General features: G+C 44.0%; 1 protein-coding gene across 6 annotated transcripts in view; it reads right to left on the bottom strand.

Moving 5' to 3' along the window:
• Positions 1 to 22,656, bottom strand: part of ulk4 (unc-51 like kinase 4) — a 227,467-nt gene that overhangs the window by 158,589 nt on the left and 46,222 nt on the right. For all 6 annotated transcript variants that reach the window (XR_009654740.1, XM_060922070.1, XM_060922071.1 and 3 more), the window contains exons 16-19: positions 21,604 to 21,650; positions 20,918 to 20,996; positions 14,948 to 15,055; positions 4,454 to 4,537 (exon numbers count right to left, since the gene is read on the bottom strand). Coding sequence is in view for 5 of the 6 variants with exons in the window: in XM_060922070.1 (XP_060778053.1) it covers positions 4,454 to 4,537; positions 14,948 to 15,055; positions 20,918 to 20,996; positions 21,604 to 21,650 (318 nt within the window). In the remaining variant the exon portion in view is untranslated. The remainder of the gene's footprint in view (positions 1 to 4,453; positions 4,538 to 14,947; positions 15,056 to 20,917; positions 20,997 to 21,603; positions 21,651 to 22,656) is intronic.

Here is a 22,656-nt window from a genome sequence, read left to right as displayed (position 1 = left end):
CAAACACTGCTTTACTATACAGGATTCATCTGAGCATTACAGGAAAATGCACTTGTACGGAAAAAGGGCGGAAATATTGCCAGAAACACCCGAGCTGCTGGTATGGTATGGATTCATTTGGTAAAATTCATACATGTAAAAAGACACAGTATAAATAGCACTGAGGACAACATAAAGTATAAAATACACTTATTTCCAATGTGGTCCTCTTGATGACAGCAGGAAACAATAACAGACAATAATAAATTGACAAAATTGTATAAACAGTGATGAAAGTCATAAACAAAAAATATATGCTAACTATCACAGAGTACAACTAGATTACAAAAATAGCACCAAAATGATTAAAAATTAGTTATATACACATCATAAAACTGGGTTTGGAATTTACTCCATAAAAACTGTTTCACCTGTTTCTTAAAATTATCCCGTGTTTGTCTAGATTGCAGTGATCGAGGTCGGCTATTCCACAAACAAATTCCTGTATACCTAAAAGAACTCCGAATGGGTTCCGTAAAGTGCGAACGTCACTTACAATACATGGCCGTATTCGACAAAATGGACCACAGCGCCAGCGACATTTCTTCACTGGTTTCCTCGAGTATTTCGGACAATGACACGAATAACGATCACGATAAACAAGCATTACCGTATCAATTAGTTCCACACAAGTGAACAATATTTATAGGAGTTGTTTTAGTTAGTCAGTCATTACCGAGGCTTTTCTAATAACACTGAATCAAAGCAAGACACCCAACAAACATCAAGCCGCTTAGCTGCATCAGCAATTATTACATTTATGCCCAAAGGAACTCAAAATAACATCATGCTTAATAAAAAAAAGTTACGGAAGCCATAAAAAGTGTTTTCTTACCATTTGAACTTCTCTTTTGCGGACTGCTGACCGTGTTGTCTCGTTTGTCTTGTCTGCTTTTTGGCCGAAGATTGTAGGAACCGCATCTGGATTCAGTGCTGGCTTGTACAATATTCCTAATGCCAGTGCATCCGAGTTATTTGAGTGAAACAATTTTCTTCAAAATGTTCCGAGCACACGAGCTGCGTAAAGCAGTGTTTATTTACCCTCTTTCTGTGTTGCCGCGGGGGTTGGACACTCTACTACGGTAATTACGGTAGGCTAGCTTGGTGACATCTTGACGAGGAAATTTTTCATGAATGAGTCGAGAGCATGCTAAGCGTGCTAATGAGTGCTTATGCTGCCAGGAACGTGGAAAAACCTGCGCACTTGCCTCTTCAACAGATTTAGGCAAGTCAGATTGTATGCAGATCTGTTTGTAGGTAGTCTAGCAAGGTTACAGTCCGCAGAACGAGGCTGTCATGGCAGCACTACTTGTACCGGGGATACAAATATGAAAAGTTACCTCCCCATTCAGTCACATAGGAGTAGATCAGCTGTTCACTATTCCCTCTCTGTTTATCAGTGACATCAGTATTATCTTTCCCCCTCCACTTTTTTGTTAGAGAAATGGAATTAAAATTTTTTTTCATATAAACTTTTAATGGGCGGCACGGTGGTGTAGTGGTTAGCGCTGTCGCCTCACAGCAAGAAGGTCCGGGTTCGAGCCCTGTGGCCGGTGAGGGCCTTTCTGTGTGGAGTTTGCATGTTCTCCCCGTGTCCGCGTGGGTTTCCTCCGGGTGCTCCGGTTTCCCCCACAGTCCAAAGACATGCAGGTTAGGTTAACTGGTGACTCTAAATTGACCGTAAGTGTGAATGTGAGTGTGAATGGTTGTCTGTGTCTATGTGTCAGCCCTGTGATGACCTGGCGACTTGTCCAGGGTGTACCCCGCCTTTCGCCCGTAGTCAGCTGGGATAGGCTCCAGCTTGCCTGCGACCCTGTAGAACAGGATAAAGCGGCTAGAGATAGAGATAATGAGATGAGAGAGAGATAAACTTTTAATGAAATAATCTCCAGCCAGGGGCCGCTTCAAGTCTTACTCACTATGCGGGGCTTCCGTGTCCTGCGCCCAAATGATGTCAGAGCATTGCTGGAAACGATCGGGGGGATTTTTCTGATTGGTTAAAATCTTTTCAATGGCGGCCTCCATGAACTCGTCCATTCTGCATAGAAACTGACTTTCGGAGATGGATATCTTAGTTGTGTGAGCTCCTTCTTTTCAATTATTCACATGAATCGTTAGTTTATATCATAATCTATTTTCATAACTGTATTTTAAAAATGGGTTTTCTTTTCTTTTAACAGCGGGTGTGTTACAACAGGAACAAAACGTACAGGACAAAGTACCTTAGGATCAGGCTTTGACACCAATGCCAACTGACATCAATACATCTACTAAATTTTAGATACTAAGAATGCATCAACACCATTTTTTCAGATGGAGCATGAAAAACAAGTAACTGTTTGTGGTACTCATCAATACTGATACAGAACTGAGCAACGTTCTTATTACTAACCAATCGGGGACGTCAGAACATTTTATTTAGCTCTCTTCATGCCTTCCTGGTTTACATAGTGATTATGAAAAGTGCACACGTGTGTTCATGTACTTAGGCTACTAGGCTCATTCTTGATTTTAGATGAAGTGTGTTACCTTGCAACGTTAGTTACTTAGGATTGAAGGGTTGTACTGTAGGAAAATCCTGCAGTGCCTCCTCTTAATATTTTCACTGAGCACAGTTAGCAGGCTGCTTTGCTTTGATTGCCATCATTAATCACGAAATACTTCCAGATCACTGTCATTTTGTGTCATCTGTTCACCAGGCTTACGCAACATAGTACCTGGAATCAGATTTTGGGATCAGAGCATTTTTATGAGTACAAGTTTGAATTATGGTATCAGAATGATACCCAATACTTGTATCTATATCAATGAATCCCTACTTATCAAAAGCAACTTAAAGCTGAGCTGAACAGGGACTTGTTCAAGAGCAGTGGCAGCTTGGCAATGCCCTGGTTTTAACTCAAAGCCATATAGCAGTCCTAAGCCCTAACCACCGCCCTATTTAAAACCATACAGCAAAATTATATCAGATTACCTCAAGTTTCCAGCATCATTTCTTATTATGGGAATTTTAGCACATCTAACATTCACTAGTACAAAGCAAGAAGCGTAAGGAAGCTTGCTGCTTGCAGTATAAACATTCCTGCTGATTACTTGGGCCTATTAATGCAGCGAGTTACTAGTTTATCAGCTCTCCTGGAGTAGAAGTGTGCTCTCTGTGCCCCCTGTGGGAACACGAGTATACTGTGTTAAGGCACTGCACAGAGAGGTACACAACTAGTGCTCTCATTACAGCATGCCAGATACGCAGCGAAACAAATCACCTTATTAAGCAGGGCACCTCCCCAGCACCTCACACCCGCACCCTGACACAACTCAGGAGAGGTAATACTAAAAATAATCTAGCAATAAAGCATTCGAGGGCTGTATGCAAAGCCTTGAGCTGTGCAGCCATTCAGTTTGAGAAAACTAGCTGGCAAAAACGCCTGGAGTCACAGGTTAAATTTTCTACAAATAAACATTTACTGAGTGTTAAATGTGATTTTCTGTAAAAAAATTTCATGAGTCAAAGGTTTCACCTTTGATCCTCTCAAGCACTGTAATAAGAAAGTCATTTCATTTCTGCCACAACTTTAGGAATATCTACCCAAAGGCAATGCTACTCCTACAAACTCTACAGAATAACAAAAGCAAAGTACTGGGTTAAATTTGGGCACTTCTACAAAGTGCTAGAGAGCAAACAACTTTTGATAGCTACTGACAGGCTAGAAGTCAAAAAAAAAAAAAAATGGCAGCTGCTGAACTAGTACTTGAAGACGTCAATCAAATTATGAGATTTTCGTCAACGGAGGAAATAATTGTACGATTCTAGCTCATACTGAAGCATTACAGTATATTTTTACTCACATATTCTGTCAAGATTTGTTCATTTTGTAAGCTTTTATTATAAGCAGTTATTACCTCTGGTTCCTTATGACAGATCATCCACTGCTAATAATTCAATAACAAACCAATCTGTAATATTCAGAGAATTGTGTGGGAGACAACCCCCCCGCCACACACACACACACACACACACACGTGTGTGTGTGTGTGTGTGTGTGTGTGGTGTGTGCCCGCACGCGCGCACGTGTACATGAGAGAGAGAGAGATTGATTCTTGGGGACAGTGTATTGAGAGCCAGGGCTGAAGGCAGCCTGCCGTACGTTCCACTGTTATACAGCGCAGACTGTGTTAACCACTGTTGTGGTGATAAGCAGAAACATTACTGGAAAATGCTGCTGCAGGTGCGTTGTGCGAGGATGACAGCACTGACTGATGACTGAATCTGCCATACACCCTTGACTTGTGGCTAGCAAACAATGCCTGTAGGGGCTGCAGAGGGTTCATTATCACGCAGATCCCCCACTCCCCAGTCCCTTAAAAAACACACACACACACACACACCATGCTGAGGACAGCGCAGCAGTCTTACCCCTTCCCGAAGGCACCTCATTAACACAGTGTAGGCGGCAGCAGGAACGACCCACAATCCTCCTGGGTGCTCTTTCTTTTCCTCCTGCAGGGAAGAAACAGAAAGAGAGAGATGGAGAAAGAGAGAGAGAGGGAGAGAGGAAGAGAGAGAGAGAGAGAGAGAGAGAGAGAGTGGGGGGGTGGAGAACAGCGACTCATTTCATTGGGGGAACAATTAAATATGGTGTAAAGCAGCAGCCATCATAATTAGGCAAAATAAACCAAGTTCACAGACAACTCTATTGCTTTACACTGCCAGCTCTGGTGGAAGTAAGACAAGCAGCATAGATGCAAATGCTATATATAAAAAAAAAATTTAAAAAACACCAGAGTGTGTCAATTAGTGGGGAAAAGAAGCAAAACCATTCCAGACCAAGCAGAATCCAAAACACACTCAACTTTGGCTGCAAAAACACCGAGGTACTATAAACATAACTAGCATGCAAAGGCAGCATTATCATCTCATCCGAGGCCTATTTTTACAGCAAACTGCACAAATTGCGAAAGTGCCAAATAAAACATCTATCTCCACAACTTTCTCAGTGATCAAGGCCTTAAAGGAACAGTCCACCGTACTTCCATAATGAAATATGCTCTTATCTGAATTGAGACGAGCTGCTCCGTACCTCTCCGAGCTTTGCGCGACCTCCCAGTCAGTCAGACGCAGTCAGACGCGCTGTCACTCCTGTTAGCAATGTAGCTAGGCTCAGTATGGCCAATGGTATTTTTTTGGGGCTGTAGTTAGATGCGACCAAACTCTTCCGCGTTTTTCCTGTTTACATAGGTTTATATGACCAGTGACATGAAACAAGTTCAGTTACACAAATTGAAACGTAGCGATTTTCTATGCTATGGAAAGTCCGCACTATAATGACAGGTGTACTAACACCTTCTGTGCGCTTCGGCAGCGCATTGATATCTGAGCTCCGTATCAATGCGCTGCCGAAGCGCGCAGAAGGTGTTAGTACGCCTGTCATTATAGTGCGGACTTTCCATAGCATAGAAAATCGCTACGTTTCAATTTGTGTAACTGAACTTGTTTCATGTCACTGCTCATATAAACCTATGTAAACAGGAAAAACGCGGAAGAGTTTGGTCGCATCTAACTACAGCCCCAAAAAATACCATTGGCCATACTGAGCCTAGCTACATTGCTAACAGGAGTGACGGCGCGTCTGACTGACTGGGAGGTCGCGCAAAGCTGGGAGAGGTACGGAGCAGCTCGTCTCAATTCAGATAAGAGCATATTTCATTATGGAAGTACGGTGGACTGTTCCTTTAAAAGCTCTTACAGAAAAAAGCAAAAAGAAAACTAATTTCATAAACACAATTAACAGAAAGATAATTAATAGAAATGTCATTTCTGATTTGAACATCTTAAAGTTCTCTTTTCAAATAAGCAAAAACAAGGCATAGTTTGCTGGTGTAATGCTGATGTATTGCTAATTTGGTTTGGCATAAACCAGATTTTTTTTTTTCCTGTTTATGCTCAGTCACTATTTGCATGTTTTGAAATGAATCCATCTTTGATGATGTGGGCGAGCAGCGGCTTAGTGATATGTCATTTAAAATCAGCTGAGCAATGGTACTTTGAAAACTTACTTTGGTCCAAAACTTTACTTGTGATATGCTCTGTCCCTCTTAGTGGAAACATAAAGCAAAAATGATATTTTTGTAACTTTAAGGGAAAAATTAGAAATCCTGTCATTTATCACCACCCAGTTACTTCATTTCAATATAAATCAGCTACTTCATCCAAATACTAAATAATTACAAGTGATTGCTCTTATTTGTTCAACGGAGACTGTTCTTATTAGTTCAAACAGTTGATAATACGAACTGAACATACAACTAATAGAAATCAATAGCGTGTATAAAAAGTTAACTATAGCACAGATTCACTAAATGTATCTGGGCAAGTTAGATGGTTATTTAATCCACTTACCATCTTGTTTTCCCTCCTAAAAGCTATCTTAGTGCCAAAATGTTAAACCAGAAATGTTTCTGAAGCATATTTTAGCCATGCATTTCACAGAATATATGCATTTCCATCCATCTATCCATTATCTATACTGCTTAGTATCCATTTTGGGCTGCGAGTGAGCTGGAACCAATCTCAGCTGACACTGGGCAAGAGGCAGGGTACACCATGGACAGGTTGCCAGTTTATTATCATGGGGCTAACATAGAGAAACAAACAGCTATTCACAATCGCATTCACACCTATGGAAAATTTAGAGTAGCTAGTTGACCTAATCTCCATGTCTTTGGACTGTGGCAGGAAACCAGAGCACCCGGAGGAAACCCATGCAGGCACGGAGAGAACATGCAAACTCCACACAGAAAGGCCACAGTCGACCAAACATTCTAACCAAACATTGTAATCATTGGCAAATCACTCAGTCAGGTCAGTGCTGAGTGGCACATAACAGAATACCTCGTCTGATGATGGATGCAGTAGAAATTGCTCAGTGCCTGCACTCTCAGTACAGGCAGCCTGAGGTGAACCTGCGGATGCTAGATCAGAGGAGCGCCTCCCTGAGCCATGTCCTGGCGTCACTCCACCGAAGAATTTTATTTGGGTAGGTAGAGCAGTGTTCCCGAAATATCGTCGGACACCGGTCATGACAGACGAAAAATTCAGTTCTCGTCTCGTCTCGTCTCGTCTCGTCTTCTTCCGCTTATCCAGGACCGGGTCGCGGAGGCAGCAGTCTAAGCATGGAAGCCCAAACTTCCCTTTCCCCAGACACCTCGGCCAGCTCCTCGGGAAGAACACCGAGGCGTTCCCAGGCCAGCCGAGAGACATAGTCCCTCCAGCGTGTCCTGGGTCTTCCCCGGGGCCTCCTCCCGGGGGGACATGCCTGGAACACCTCCCCAGGGAGGCGTCCAGGAGGCATCCGAAAAAGATGCCCGAGCCACCTCAGCTGGTTCCTCTCGATGTGGAGGAGCAGCGGCTCTACTCCGAGCTCCTCCCGAGTGACTGTGCTTCTCACCCTATCTCTAAGGGAGCGCCCAGCCACCCTGCGAAGGAAACTCATTTCAGCCGCTTGTATCCGCGATCTTTTTCTTTCTGTCATTACCCAAAGCTCATGACCATAGGTGAGAGTCGGAACGTAGATCGACCGGTAAATTGAGAGCTTCGCCTTTTGGCTCAGCTCCTTCTTCACCACGACGGACCGGTAAAGCGACCGCATCACTGCGGAGGCTGCACCGATCCGCCTGTCGATCTCACGCTCCATCCTTCCCTCACTCGTGAACAAGATCCCGAGATACTTAAACTCCTCCACTTGAGGCAGGACTTCTCCACCAACCTGGAGAGGGCAAGCCACCCTTTTCCGGTCGAGAACCATGGCCTCGGACTTGGAGGTGCTGATTCTCATCCCAGCCGCTTCACACTCGACTGCAAACCGCCCCAGTACATGCTGAAGGTCCTGGTTTGAAGAAGCCAACAGGACAACATCATCCGCAAAAAGCAGAGATGAAATCCTGTGGTTCCCAAACAGGATTCCTTCCGGCCCCTGGCTGCGCCTAGAAATTCTGTCCATAAAAATTATGAACAGAACCGGTGACAAAGGGCAGCCCTGACGGAGTCCAACATGCACTGGGAACAGGTCTGACTTACTGCCGGCAATGCGAACCAGACTCCTGCTCCGTTCGTACAGGGACCGGACAGCCCTTAGCAAAGAGCCCCGAACCCCATACTCCCGAAGCACCCCCCACAGAATACCACGGGGGACACGGTCGAATGCCTTCTCCAGATCCACAAAGCACATGTGGACTGGTTGGGCAAACTCCCATGAACCCTCGAGCACCCTATGAAGGGTATAGAGCTGGTCCAGTGTTCCGCGACCAGGACGAAAACCGCATTGTTCCTCCTGGATCCGAGGTTCGACTATCGGTCGAATTCTCCTCTCCAGTACCCTGGAGTAAACTTTCCCTGGGAGGCTGAGAAGTGTGATTCCCCTATAATTGGAGCACACTCTCCGGTCCCCTTTCTTAAAAAGAGGGACCACCACCCCAGTCTGCCACTCCAGAGGCACTGTCCCCGACCGCCACGCGATGTTGCAGAGGCGTGTCAACCAAGACAGCCCCACAACATCCAGAGACTTGAGATACTCAGGGCGGATCTCATCCACCCCCGGTGCCTTGCCACCGAGGAGCTTGCAAACCACCTCAGTGACTTCGGCTTGGGTAATGGACGAGTCCACCTCTGAGTCATCAGCCTCAGTCTCCTCAGTGGAAGACATGACGGTGGGATTGAGGAGATCCTCAAAGTATTCCTTCCACCGCCCGACAATGTCCCCAGTCGAGGTCAACAGCTCCCCACCCGCACTGTAAACAGTGTTGGCAGAGTACTGCCTCCCCCTCCTGAGGCGCCGGACGGTTTGCCAGAATTTCTTCGAGGCCGACCGATAGTCCTTCTCCATGGCCTCCCCGAACTCCTCCCAGTTCCGAGTTTTTGCCTCCGCAACTGCCCGAGCTGCAGCACGCCTGGCCTGCCGATACCCGTCGGCTGCCTCAGGAGTCCCGGAGGTCAACATGGCCCGATAGGACTCCTTCTTCAGCTTGACGGCATCCCTTACTTCCGGTGTCCACCACCGGGTTCGGGGATTGCCGCCACGACAGGCACCGGAGACCTTGCGGCCACAGCTCCGAACAGCTGCGTCCACAATGGAGGTAGAGAACATGGTCCACTCAGACTCAATGTCCCCCGCCTCCCTCGGAAGCTGGGAAAAGCTCTCCCGGAGGTGGGAGTTAAAGACCTCCCCAACAGAGTGCTCGGCCAGACGTTCCCAGCAGACCCTCACCATACGTTTGGGCCTGCCAGGTCTGTCCAGCTTCCTCCTCCGCCAGCGGATCCAACTCACCACCAGGTGGTGATCAGTTGACAACTCAGCCCCTCTCTTCACCCGAGTGTCCAAGACATAGGGTCGGAGATCAGATGACACGACTACAAAGTCGATCATCGACCTCCGACCTAAGGTGTCCTGGTGCCACGTGCACTTATGGACACCCCTATGCTCGAACATGGTGTTCGTTATGGACAAACTGTGACTAGCACAGAAGTCCAATAACAAAACACCACTCGGGTTCAGATCGGGGAGGCCGTTCCTCCCAACCACGCCCCTCCAGGTGTCACTGTCATCGCCCACGTGAGCATTGAAGTCCCCCAGTAGCACAATGGAGTCCCCAGTCTGAGCACCCCTCAGTACCTCTCCCAGGGACTCCAAGAAGGCCGGATACTCTATACTGCTATTTGGCCCGTAGGCACAAACAACAGCAAGAGCCCTCTCCCCAATCCGAAGGCGCAGAGAGGCGACCCTCTCGTTCACTGGGGTAAACTCCAACACATGGCGGCTGAGCTGGGGAGCTATAAGGAAGCCCACACCAGCCCGCCGCCGCTCACCATGGGCGACTCCAGAGAAGTGGAAAGTCCAGCCCCTCTCGAGGAGCTGGGTTCCAGAGCCCAAGCTGTGCGTGGAGGTGAGCCCGACTATCTCTAGCCGGTACCTCTCAACCTCCCGCACAAGCTCAGGCTCCTTCCCCCCCAGCGAAGTGACATTCCATGTCCCAACAGCCAGCCGCTGTGTCCGGGGGTCAGGTCGTCGAGGCCCCTGCCTTCGACTGCCACCCAATCCACACTGCACCAAACCCCTACTGCTACCTCTGTGGGTGGTGAACCCACAGGAGGTCGGGCCCACGTCGCCTCTTCGGGCTGAGCCCGGCCGGGCCCCATGGGCAAAGGCCCGACCACCAAGCGCTCGCATACGAGCCCCAACCCCGGGCCTGGCTCCAGGGTGGGGCCCCGGCTGCGTCCTACCGGGCGACGTCACGGTCCTGGATTTTTTCTCCATAGGGGTTTTTTGGTGAACTGCTCTTGGTCTGGCCTGTCACCTAGGACCTGTCTGCCTTGGGAAACCCTAACAGGGGCATAATGCCCCCGACAACATAGCTCCTAGGATCATTCAAGCACACAAACCCCTCCACCACAATAAGGTGGCAGTTCTAGGAGGGGGGAAAAAAAAAAAAAAAAAAAAAAAAATTCAGTTGTCCTACGTAATTAACATAAACGTCAGTCAACCTGACCGATAGCTATTGTAATTACTAATATAAACATCCAAATCTAAAACATGCCTGAATTTAACGTGAGAAAAAAAACACTCACAAATATCGTATTTATCGCAACTTAATAAACAAAGTTCTAATACTCCATGCATCAATGTCTCTACGCGGTTTCGCATACCTTAAATACACGTCAATGGTGCACAGAGTTTTCTCGCAGCCACCTACTTAGTTCATTGAGAAGATACGTTATTGATCGATATGCTGTCCGAATGCATTCGCGCCATATTTGTTTACCTTGGATGAGTGTTATGAGCAGGATTCTGATTCTGATCTAGGCTATGAGAGCTTTGATGAGCAGGATGAGGAAACTAACAACCGTCTGCTTGAGAAAGTCAGAAATGAGCTTTGATGTGTTCAATGATAAACTGATACAAAAAATATCATCAGTAACTGACCGTTTCATTGTGCTGGAAAGGACATTGTCGAATAGGACATTGTGGAATAAATAATAGTCCTTAATTTTCTTGCTTGTTTTCATTCATTTTACACAAAGCTAAAATTGTCTGACAAGGTCTGAAAATGTCTGACATAGATCTGCCCAACGTCAGACAATATGACTGATGTTAAGGAAAGTTTTTCGGGAACACTGGTAGAGGGTAAGCTGGCATAAACCCATACACAGAGAGGTAGCGATCTGTGAACAGCAGTACGGGTTTATGCCAAGGAAGAACACGTCGGATGCAATTTTTGCTTTAAGAATGTTAACGGAGAAGTACAGGGAAGGCCAGAGAAAGCCACATTGTGTGTTTGTAGACCTGGAGAAGGCATACGATAGAGTGCCGAGAGAGGAGTTATGGTATTGTATGAGAAAGTGTGGAGTAGAAAAGTAGTGAAAGTAGAAAGGAGGCTGAGTTGGGTTTGGAGAGATGGAGGTATGCATTGGAACAAAGAGGAATGAAGGTGAGCAGTAGCAAAACAGAATACATGTGCATCAATGAGAATGGGGATGAGAGTGTAGTGAAGATGCAAGGAGTGGATGTAAAGAAAGTTGGTGAATTCAAGTACCTGGGGTCAACTGTGCAGGAAAATGGGGGCTGCGATAGTGAGGTGAGAAAGAGAGCGCAGGCAGGGTGGAGCAGTTGGAGAAGGATTTCAGGAGTCATTTGTGATAGGAAAGTCCCAGCAAAAGTGAAAGGTAAGATGTATAAGACAGTAGTGAGACCAGCTGTGATGTCTGGATTGGAGACCGTACCCTTAACGAAGAGACAGGAGGCAAAGTTGGAGGTGGCGGAGTTGAGGATGTTAAGGTTTGCGATGGGAGGTTGGACAGGATAAGGAACGAGCACAGCAGAGGGACAGCACATGTGGAGAGCTTGGGAATTAAGCTAAGGGAGATGAGACTGAGATGGTACGGGCACATCCTGAGAAGAGATGCAGAGCATGTTGGAAGGAGAATGTTGAGGATGGAGCTGCCAGGCACACGAAAACGAGGAAGGCCAAAGAGGAGATACATGGATGTGGTGAGAGAGAACATGAAAGTGGCAGGTGTGGTAGAGGAGGATGTGGAAGACAGGGAGCAATGGAGACGAAAGATCCGCTGTGGTGACCCCTAATCGGGAGCAGCCAAAAGAAGAAGAAGAAGAGGGTAAGCTGGTGCGTAGGACAAGCAGGAGGCGCTCATGCCCAAGCCAGAAACCAAAGGGCTGGTCTTTGGCTTCATGCTCAAACTGGAGGTCAATATGGCAACCTCCAACGACGTACCCAGCCCACAGCTGCCAGGGGCACCTGCAACATGCATGAAGGAGATCCAGCCTGCATTAACCCTGGCAAGGACATCATCAACTGCCCATCCAACTGCTCACGTCTCGCCAGGTCTGCTGCTCCTGTTGCTGGTTTCACCATGGGGGATGCATTGACGAGCGTCCCGGGACCCCCTCGTGTGCAAGCTGGGAATGTCAAAACCCGATTCCCTGGGTCAGGTCAGCAGTGAGCAGTGCAGCGCCAAATTACTCTCCAAGCCACGCTTCCAGGTTCCCGCTTTGGACCCTGTTTTTCCAGAGCACCCCGCGGCACACAGACATGGCTGCCGTGGACTTCAACTCCAAGCAACCATGATGGCAATCACCACAAGCCCTCACATGCTCATTATACACACCTGGACTCACAGCATTTGAGGAGTCTGCCCCCACAGCCACATCACTTGTACAGATGTTACCAAGCCATTTGTTTCATCAGAGTCTCCTAATTTTTGATCATGTTTTAATTTCACAGTTTGCCTTAACCTAGGTTCTGATACCCTCCCTGTTGATTGCCAGAAATTTGCCTGCGTATTGACCATGATTCCTGCCCCATGTTTTTGGACCTGTCTGCTTGTGCTGTAAACGAACTATTGGTTCTGCACTTGCATCCAGCCTCAGCGTCCGCATATAACAATCCAAACAAATATGCAGTTGGGCAATGCATCCGAGATCCATTCGGGTAAACTACGCCTGTCAACTTGTGTACTAATGCCCCACCCACCATCCATAAAAACTTCTGGAGAAGGAGTTCGTGATGTGAACTTATAAAAGCCTCTCCTGTTCATATTCAAACCAGTCTCCCCAATTCAATGCAGGGATGGAGAGAAGAAAGAAAAGTTATTAACTAAAATGAAGATTTTAGTTAATGATTTTTCTTTGTCAGTCAAGTACCCTAGTCTCTGAGGTCTCTAAGCCAATAACATCAGTAAGTGCTCTGTGTGTGTGTTGTACTGTTTGACCCTGAGAAACAGCATAGCTCAGGAAAGGAAAAATACAGTACATGCAATCACAACAGATCATTTTATCCCCCATACATTAGTCTCTCATCTGTGCCAACAGAGCCACTTCCTGATGGGGCAAAAAAATATATATATTCTGCACTTACATTGTCGAGAAACTTTCAACACTTGCAAGGAAGCAGAGCAAACAGTTAATTCACACTTGCTTGTTTCATGCAACAACTACAAAATTCCATGTTGAAATATCTACAGAAACAGGTGGTTTATGAAATATAAAAAAACTTTTTTTTAAACAAAATGTAAGAGTTCTGACCTAGTGATGAACTAAACATCTACTGACTGAACATAGGTCTTTAAAATGTGCTAATTAGGACTGAAAGTCTATAGGCCAATTTATGCTGGCAACGCAGTCCTCGCAGATGGCGTTGCAGATGGCGTCGCAGATGGCGTCTGCGTAGCCCCCCCCTTCGCAGACGCTCTGCGCGCACCTCCCAAAAATTGTGACCACCGCAGAAGCCTCGCAGACAGCGTCACAGACAAGAGGGCTCTGATTGGTCCACTCTACATCCGCTGTACACGCGCTTCCGCTTCCCTACTTTCCCGGTTTGGTTTGTTTTCACTACCGCCATTTTTAAAAACACGAGCGAAGATGGAGCAGCACGAAGAGCGGTTGATCGAGGAAGTGAGGAAGTACGTACATCTATACGACTCCAGTTCTAGTCATTATAAGTAACCGGAGGATAAACACTCCACTAACCACACCCACCAACTACTCCTAGCGATTTCGCGACTTCGCACCCCCTTGCGTTGTGGCGGTGAATAACATCGCGCACGCCTATACTCCCCGCTCAACGATAAATTACAACTGTCTGCGAAAAGCTATCTGCGAAAGCCTTGTCGCAAGAGCATGCAGAGGCCCTATCTCCAGCTTTCCAGAAGAGTTAGTTTGTTTGTAGAAGAATAATGAATGTAATATTTGATCATTTTAAGAGTCATTTTCTTCCATGTGTATCACACTGTTTGCAAAATTACCATTGACCAAGGTAGTATTTAATATTAATAAGATCCATTTTGAAAAAGAAAAATCAACGAAGCTGTCACTTTTTTCTCTGTGTAATATTTACGTTGTGTGTGAAAGTCCTCATGACAAAAAAAAAAGTTAAAAACAAAACAAAAAAAAACACCCCAGTGCCTTAAGTCACAACAACAACAACAGTGATATAATATTTGCACATTCTTAAACTGTGACTTTTTTTCTTGAAAGAGATTATTTGAATGAAGAAAAGGTTTTGTGCAAGTTGTGCTGATTCCTATGTATTTCTTTCTGTAGAATAGGAGAGTGTTTGGTCATTTTAGCTGGCCAAAGTGTTGCAATTAAATGCACCCATTAAAAATCTTAACTGCTAAAAAAAAATAAGCAGATCGATAAACAGGTTTCTGGTTTGGGATTGGAAAAGAAAAACTGGTGTTGTACCATTTCAAGAAATGAGTAAACCAGCACGCATGACTGAAGAGGTATTATCAGGGTTTTTTGTATTTCCTGAGCTTGCTAAATTGGATGTTAGGACTTATGCTTCAATACACACCCGTGCAAACACAACAGATTCGTACACCATTTTTAATTACTTTTACCTGAGTAGCAATGAGGTACAGGAGCTCTCCTAGTGGTGGCAGAAGGCACTGCTTCAGCTTGCTGTTCCTGAAGTTGTCGCGTATAAGCTCGGTGAGCATAGCCACTGCCTGTGGAGTTAACAGTAAAGATGAGTAAAAACCAGAAAGCTCAGTATAATAACAGCTAACTCCGATAGCTGAAACTCCGTTTCTCTAAATTAATAGCTTGTGAAATTGATATGGGAAAAATTTTGCCATTGCAAATAACAGGTGTTAACGTGCCTACAGACCCACTCTGCATGAAAATGATTCTCTCTCTCCCTCACTCTCTCCCTCCCCCCCTTCATTCACAGCAGGGTGCTGTGATAATAGAGACTCCATACTACTTTCCCTGTAATGACTTTGCACATAGCAGATGTTGGCAACTGGGTTTGATGAGTCTTAGCCATGAAAGGCACATGTTGATGATTGCATGTTACACACAGTTTAAAGAGCACAGTGGGTGCAGGCTGAAAAGGGCTAGGCTGTGTTAAGCAACACTGCTGGCTCTTTCTGTTTCCCCTCTGTGGATGGAAAACTGGCTCATCCAACTGTGCACTGAACTCTGTGTGATGCAACTGGTAGTGGTGGACGTCATGAATAAATACAGGATTAGGGGATAAAGTCCCCACACCTATTTTGTGAGGGGGTAAGATTTTAAGTCTCATCTCATCTCATCTCATTATCTCTAGCCGCTTTATCCTTCTACAGGGTCGCAGGCAAGCTGGAGTCTATCCCAGCTGACTACGGGCGAAAGGCGGGGTACACCCTGGACAAGTCGCCAGGTCATCACAGGGCTGACACATAGACACAGACAACCATTCACACTCACATTCACACCTACGCTCAATTTAGAGTCACCAGTTAACCTAACCTGCATGTCTTTGGACTGTGGGGGAAACCGGAGCACCCGGAGGAAACCCACGCGGACGCGGGGAGAACATGCAAACTCCGCACAGAAAGGCCCTCGCCGGCCACGGGGCTCGAACCCAGGACCTTCTTGCTGTGAGGCGACAGCGCTAACCACTACACCACCGTGCCACCCAGATTTTAAGTCAAATTTATATTTTGCGTCTGCAAATTTACACACGTGTGTAGACACGCGTGCGGACACGTATAGCTGTTTGCAAAATATATTTATATGTGATGTGAAGATATGCCCTACAGGGCCGAAATGAACAAGCAAAAAAAAAAAAAGTCAAGATTTCTTATCAAAGATCCATAGTGTGGGATGTGTTAAGGAATAATTTAGTAGTGTTTTACACTGAGGATCATTTGTGGCAAAATTACACTGACATTTGTCCAGCATTGCCTGACATTTTTATGCACATTTCATGATCTTCACCCACGGTTCTCCAAAGATTATTTTGCACTAGTTCTGGTTCATATCTCATTCCAATCCCAGTGTTACAGCATATATTTCCCTACTCGACAAAATCAGCATTTACTTGGCATGCAGCAGCACAGACACTTGCCGCATAGTATAGAAGTGTGCATGTCAGCTCCTCTGTGAGCTACAGTACATTTACCCACAAACCCCTTCTCTGTGTCCTAATGTAAAGATAACAAATATGTTTCTGCGTCATCTCAGAAATATAAACCAGCCTTTATTCCGATTCCAGATCAACACTGAATAGTATCTCTGCTCTCTTTATCACTAGATGAGCTGATCTGAAGAACCTTTTACAAAACCCTTTAGAAATATTGTATCTTTCTGTTGTGTTGACACGCAAAGTATTTTTTTTTTCAGGGGACATATCTGAAGTGTAATCAGAAGGATATTTGCATGTTTGTGTGGGTGTTGACTTACAAAGCTATGCAGATTTAACATGTCAAGATTTCAAGCATTGTTCATAAACTGAACTGAAGCTGGCATGTGAAGTATGAATAGTTACACCTACTTGTGTCACTAATATGTGCATTTAAGTCAGTTCAAGATACAAACAAATAAGGAATAGCTAAAAAATATTTTTGAAGGTCACTGTGATGGGGATAGGCATAACATTGTTTATCAGAGTTGTTCTGTTTTCTCTAGCTACACCGACTCAACTCAATACCATTGTAACCTTGATGGTTACTGATTACTCGTCAATAGCACAGACCTTAACAATGAAATATTTACTCCCTGAGGCAGTAGTGGCTATGTAACGGCAAAGCCTTCACACATTAATGAATTATAGATTTTTAGGCTGAATCCTAAGCCTCGTTCTAAATAAGTGAGCAACATGAAATTTCACACTCAGACCCTTTAAATCATCCCTCCTACATCATACCACTTAATGCATCTTGTTGCACCATTTTTGATGTATACAATCATCTATATACTTTGTATCACTACTTGCACTACAGTGAATGTTCTAGATCACTTATGTTATATTATGAGGTCTCAAACTTGTGCAATATCTTTTCCCTTACATACAGTGGGGTCCAAATGTCTGAGGCCCGACAATGCTTCCGTTTTGCATTAGCTTCATATTTTAATATAAAATATTTCATTACAAAGGATATCAGGGCGGCACGGTGGTGTAGTGGTTAGCGCTGTCGCCTCACAGCAAGAAGGTCTGGGTTCGAGCCCCGTGGCCGGCGAGGGCCTTTCTGTGCGGAGTTTGCATGTTCTCCCCGTGGGTTTCCTCTGGGTGCTCCGGTTTCCCCCACAGTCCAAAGACATGCAGGTTAGGTTAACTGGTGACTCTAAATTGACCGTAGGTGTGAATGTGAGTGTGAATGGTTGTCTGTGTCTATGTGTCAGCCCTGTGATGACCTGGCGACTTGTCCAGGGTGTACCCCGCCTTTCACCCGTAGTCAGCTGGGATAGGCTCCAGCTTGCCTGCGACCCTGTAGAACAGGATAAAGCGGCTACAGATAATGAGATGAGATGAAAGGATATCAGCAAAAAAAATTAAATAAATAAATACTTGTATTAGAAATATTTAAGTGAATTTCTTAGTATTTGGTATGCTTATTATTTGGTTAATGACAATGTGCACGTGAGCTGCAAGTTTATGTAAAACCTGATGATTCATGTAGGATCGACTCCATTAGACTGTCATATGAACACATGCTCAGTGGAAGGGATAAGACTCAAGTAAAATCTGACCTTTTGTACAAAAAAAAAAAAAAGAGTTGACATGGTCAATTTAGTATTTAAATAGTGACCTAAAAATAGTGCAGAATCATGAATACTGAAGGTATTAAATATTTCTTTTCTCCGTTTTAAAATTTTCAAAAGTCTAAAAGTTTAAATCCATCTATAAATGGAAAAAAAACCCTAGATTTTTAAGATGGTCTCAGATTTTGGACCCCAGTGTATGTGCTAATTGTCTCCTTGTGTTGTTGTTTTATACTGTAGGTTGTCTCCATATCTCATGTCATTGTCATGCACTTGATGTGAGCTGTAGGGGCACCCTACAGGCCGTGTTCGTTTGTTTTAAAACAGCGTTTTAAAAATGAAAATGATCCCTGTCCAGGTGAACGTTTTAGCTCCGTATCAGAAATAAGCTCTGTCCATACTAGCACGCCTGAAAATGCACATCACATGACCATTCACGTACATTGTGCATTTGCATGTCGGTATAAACAGCTGATGATGCTTGTTTTCTTCTGGAAATCAGAATCAGAGAAGGCTACATCGTGACTGATAAGAGCCAGTCAGGAAGTGAGCATGGGTGTCTGCATCATCTTTTCCAAACGTCTCCATTTTCACCGGTCTACATTAAAACGCTACGCCAGAGTTTTGAAACTAAAATGCAGTCAGCAGCGTTTACAAAAGTCTCCGTTTTTGGGGCTTGAATATTCTGGAGTAGAGAAGACGCCAGGCGTAAATGTTTCACAAGTGATGCGTTTTAAAACTAAAATGTATTAAATGTGAACGGAGCTTATAGCAGCACCAGAATTTCATTGTTCTCATATACGCTATTCTGAAAACACAGCCTACATATGACAATAAAGCTGACATGACTCCTGTAACCATCGCTGAAGCTAATGGAGATGGCAAGGACAATGCTGTCAGTCTAATATGACAGATGAAGAAAATTTTGTTAGAATTTAGCTAGCAGCACTACTGAGGTCTGTATTCACCAGGAAACGTGTTTACCACCTCATGAGACTGGTGCTTAAATGTTCATGGAAATCACATTTCAGAGACAATAGTAACATACGCCACTGACAGAAAGATAGAAACTAACAGGCAATAAAACCGCTCATACCCATGATTCTGTAATTTCCTCTCAACTCAAGGCAGCCAGCATGATGTCTATTTATAGAGGCTTTTATCATTGCCATGACAACAACCTAAAGCAAAGTTTCTTTCAGCTGTTGCTTTCTGACCGAGGGTCAGCGAATACAAATCTATAATGACAGACAGAACATTAGAAGCCATTTACATTAGAGTGACGAACTACACCTGACACTCTAATTATTTCTACCATCTCCCAATCATACACTTGAACACAGTCCTTAAAACTGTTCTCAGAATAGCTTCTGCCAAACCACAAGGATCTGGAGAGCGTACAAGGAAACATCCAAAACCGGTGCCGCTTTCTCACTGCGAACAAAGAGAAACCCAGCGACAAAAATGGCCATGACAGAAGCAGTCCACTCTGACGCTGGACCCCTGTAGAGACGCTGCACACATCTCTAGCTTCTCAGGACCAGCTCGTTGTGCCTAAAATGGCGGGTGGTCAGAGACAGCGTTGGTAAGAGTAAGGAGAGAGTTAAAATGTGTGAGCGCGTGTCTGCTGCTCGCTCCCAAATCCTAAGCCTTGCTAGACGGTTTGTGCCAGCCATTTTGTGGCGCAGTCCCCATGCAGGAACTGTTGAGGAACAAAACGGCTGGCGTGTCGGTACAAGAACCCATGTTAAACCTGTGTGAACTCAGAATTAAACAATAAAGCTGTCCTATTTCACATCAGTTAGCGCACCGGTTTTGAAATCATAAACCACAATGTGGGGGTGCAAACCCTTTGATGGTTTGTTAATGTTTTTATAAGCATGTCTGGGCAGCAGGTACGTCCTCAGTGCACACTGGGATAGTCTGTGCTGTAGTAAATTCACCTTCGGTATCAATTCATAAGATTTGTATGTGCTCTAAGATCATAGCTATAAAAAATAACTTCTTTTTTTTTTCTAATATTCTTTGGAGTATAGGGTTTGGGAAAAACATGTTAAAGAGATGCTACAGTGACACCTGCTGGTATTTCTTTCACTTCACCACGGGGATCTGAGCACATGTGACTGGGCATTAGTGTGGATAAATAAATCACAAAGAACAGCTATAATAATCTTGCTCCAAGGCTAGCATGTACAAGTCAGACATGTCATTAACCCAATTACATGTCTCTCTTTCATCTCCTATGGAAAAAAAAAAAAATCCCCTCCTCACGTTATTCCAAGCCAATGTTAACACACCTGACTCAATTATTCTTTAAAGTTAAGGACGTACCTAGTTATGCGAGATACTGCAACAACATTCCCCTATTTAGAACGTCATTTATTATTTTATTTTGCCCAACATGACATACAGTACTATAATGCGATCACACACACCATATTATAGAATTTTAATATTTGTTAATCAATTTCTTGTCAAGAATTTGTGAAATATAAATATTTGGAATGTTCTCTTGCTTTAATATAGTACATGTGGGATAGTGGATGTTGTACATCAAATAGAAATAGCATTTCAGTTGCACTTGTTCAAAAAACACACACCACCTCAGCTACCTCCCCAAAAAATAAAATTATCCAACAGTGCCATCCTAGGACATTAAGAAAATGCTTAGGGTGCAGTTTAAGTCTGCGTAAATGCTGTGTAGAAAAATCGGATAATTAGTGCTTAAAGAACCTTTTAAATAAAAAATGAAACCGTAAGACGAATGATACTTCAGGATCAAGGCTGAGTACTTGTATGTAGTGGCTGAAACACAAATATGTGCACAAATCAAACCAACTCACTTCTATGACTGGAACATCCTCTCTGAGCTCTGTGCTATGACAAGCCAACAGACCGATGGCTCTCATCACTTTTGCCTTCCTGAAGGGGGCACACAAAAATTTCCGATTAATAAAATAATACATTATGAAAATCTTCGTCAGCTTTATAAAATGTAATCATGTTACATCGCTACACAAAGCGTGTACTAGGGGAAATAATAATCAAATCACACAGGGTCATCGGAATTATTTGTGAAGCATAAACAATGTGCAAGCATATCACCATTCTCATGATAATGCGATGTAATCCCAGAGTAATGCAAAGTTTCTAAAAACCATCTCACATTGCAGGGGAAAAAAAAAACAACCCTCTATATGCCCTCACCAGAACTCCCTCCGACAACTACTGTTTAGCTATACCTTATGAAACAATGATTGCATCTGCATGTTTAATGCAGGATACAAAGCTGTTGTGTGGTTACAGACAGTATGAAAGAAAGAGACTCATTTAGGACATGGCCAGTGTGTCACAGGACTGGTAAGATCTAACCTTGTATTATCGAATTCCACTTTACGTCTAAATGGATGTAAGAAAAAAAAAAACGTAGTGACGTACTGCAAAACCAATATGCATCATAAACCTAAGTGCTTGATAGAAATAATAAATGTATCAGTGGCGATTGCTGCTTGCACAAAATCATACTCACATGTCCCAGTTAGAGGCCTGCCGCAGCTGCTGGATCAACACTGGAAACTGAGAGAGAGAGAGATAGCTTTTAGTTTAATTTAGTATAATCAATGTGTGTAGACAGTACATTGTTTATGGGGCATTAATTGTGATTTATGTGTTCTTAGCCTTCAATGTGGGTAAAACAGGAGGTAAACAGGAGGTTAAACACTGTATGACCTCTTGCTATTGTAGGTGGCCACCTGGTGGCCTGAGACAGAATGTCATCATTGATTTAATGCCCATTTACCAAACTGAATTGTCATTTTTCTTGCAACACACTTCATTATACTGTATAATCTGATTACCAAAACTACATCATAGTCTATTAAACTTATTAATGCATCCGGGAAAATGCATTAAAAAAAATGAAGCGTTCACTGTTTAAGAGGCGATTTATGTTCTTAAAAATAAAATGAACAAATCAATATTTCTCCATTTCTTTTGCATTCGTATTAAAATAGAACATTATTATATAACACAAAAGTATATAAAACCAAGTAAAACAGTTAGATCAACAGTAGTCCAAAAGTAATCAGATCAGATTACACTTTTAAGTAAATAACCCTAGACAGATAATACTAAATACGACTAGGTACAGTGGTGCTTGAAAGTTTGTGAACCCTTTAGAATTTTCTATATTTCTGCATAAATATGACCTAAAACATCATCAGATTTTCACAAAAGTCCTAAAAGTAGATAAAGAGAACCCAGTTAAACAAATGAGACAAAAATATTATACTTGGTCATTTATTTATTGAGGAAAATGATGCAATATTACATATCTGTGAGTGGCAAAAGTATGTGAACCTTTGCTTTCAGTATCTGGTGTGACCCCCTTGTGCAGCAATAACTGCAACTAAACGTTTCCGGTAACTGTTGATCAGTCCTGCACACCGGCTTGGAGGAATTTTAGCCCATTCCTCCGTACAGAACAGCTTCAACTCTGGGATGTTGGTGAGTTTCCTCACATGAACTGCTTGCTTGAGGTCCCCTTCCACAACATTTCGATTGGATTAAGGTCAGGACTTTG

Source organism: Neoarius graeffei, chromosome 5 (assembly GCF_027579695.1).
Source record: "Neoarius graeffei isolate fNeoGra1 chromosome 5, fNeoGra1.pri, whole genome shotgun sequence".
NCBI lineage: Eukaryota > Metazoa > Chordata > Actinopteri > Siluriformes > Ariidae > Neoarius > Neoarius graeffei.
This window is presented reverse-complemented; position numbering and strand designations above follow the sequence as displayed.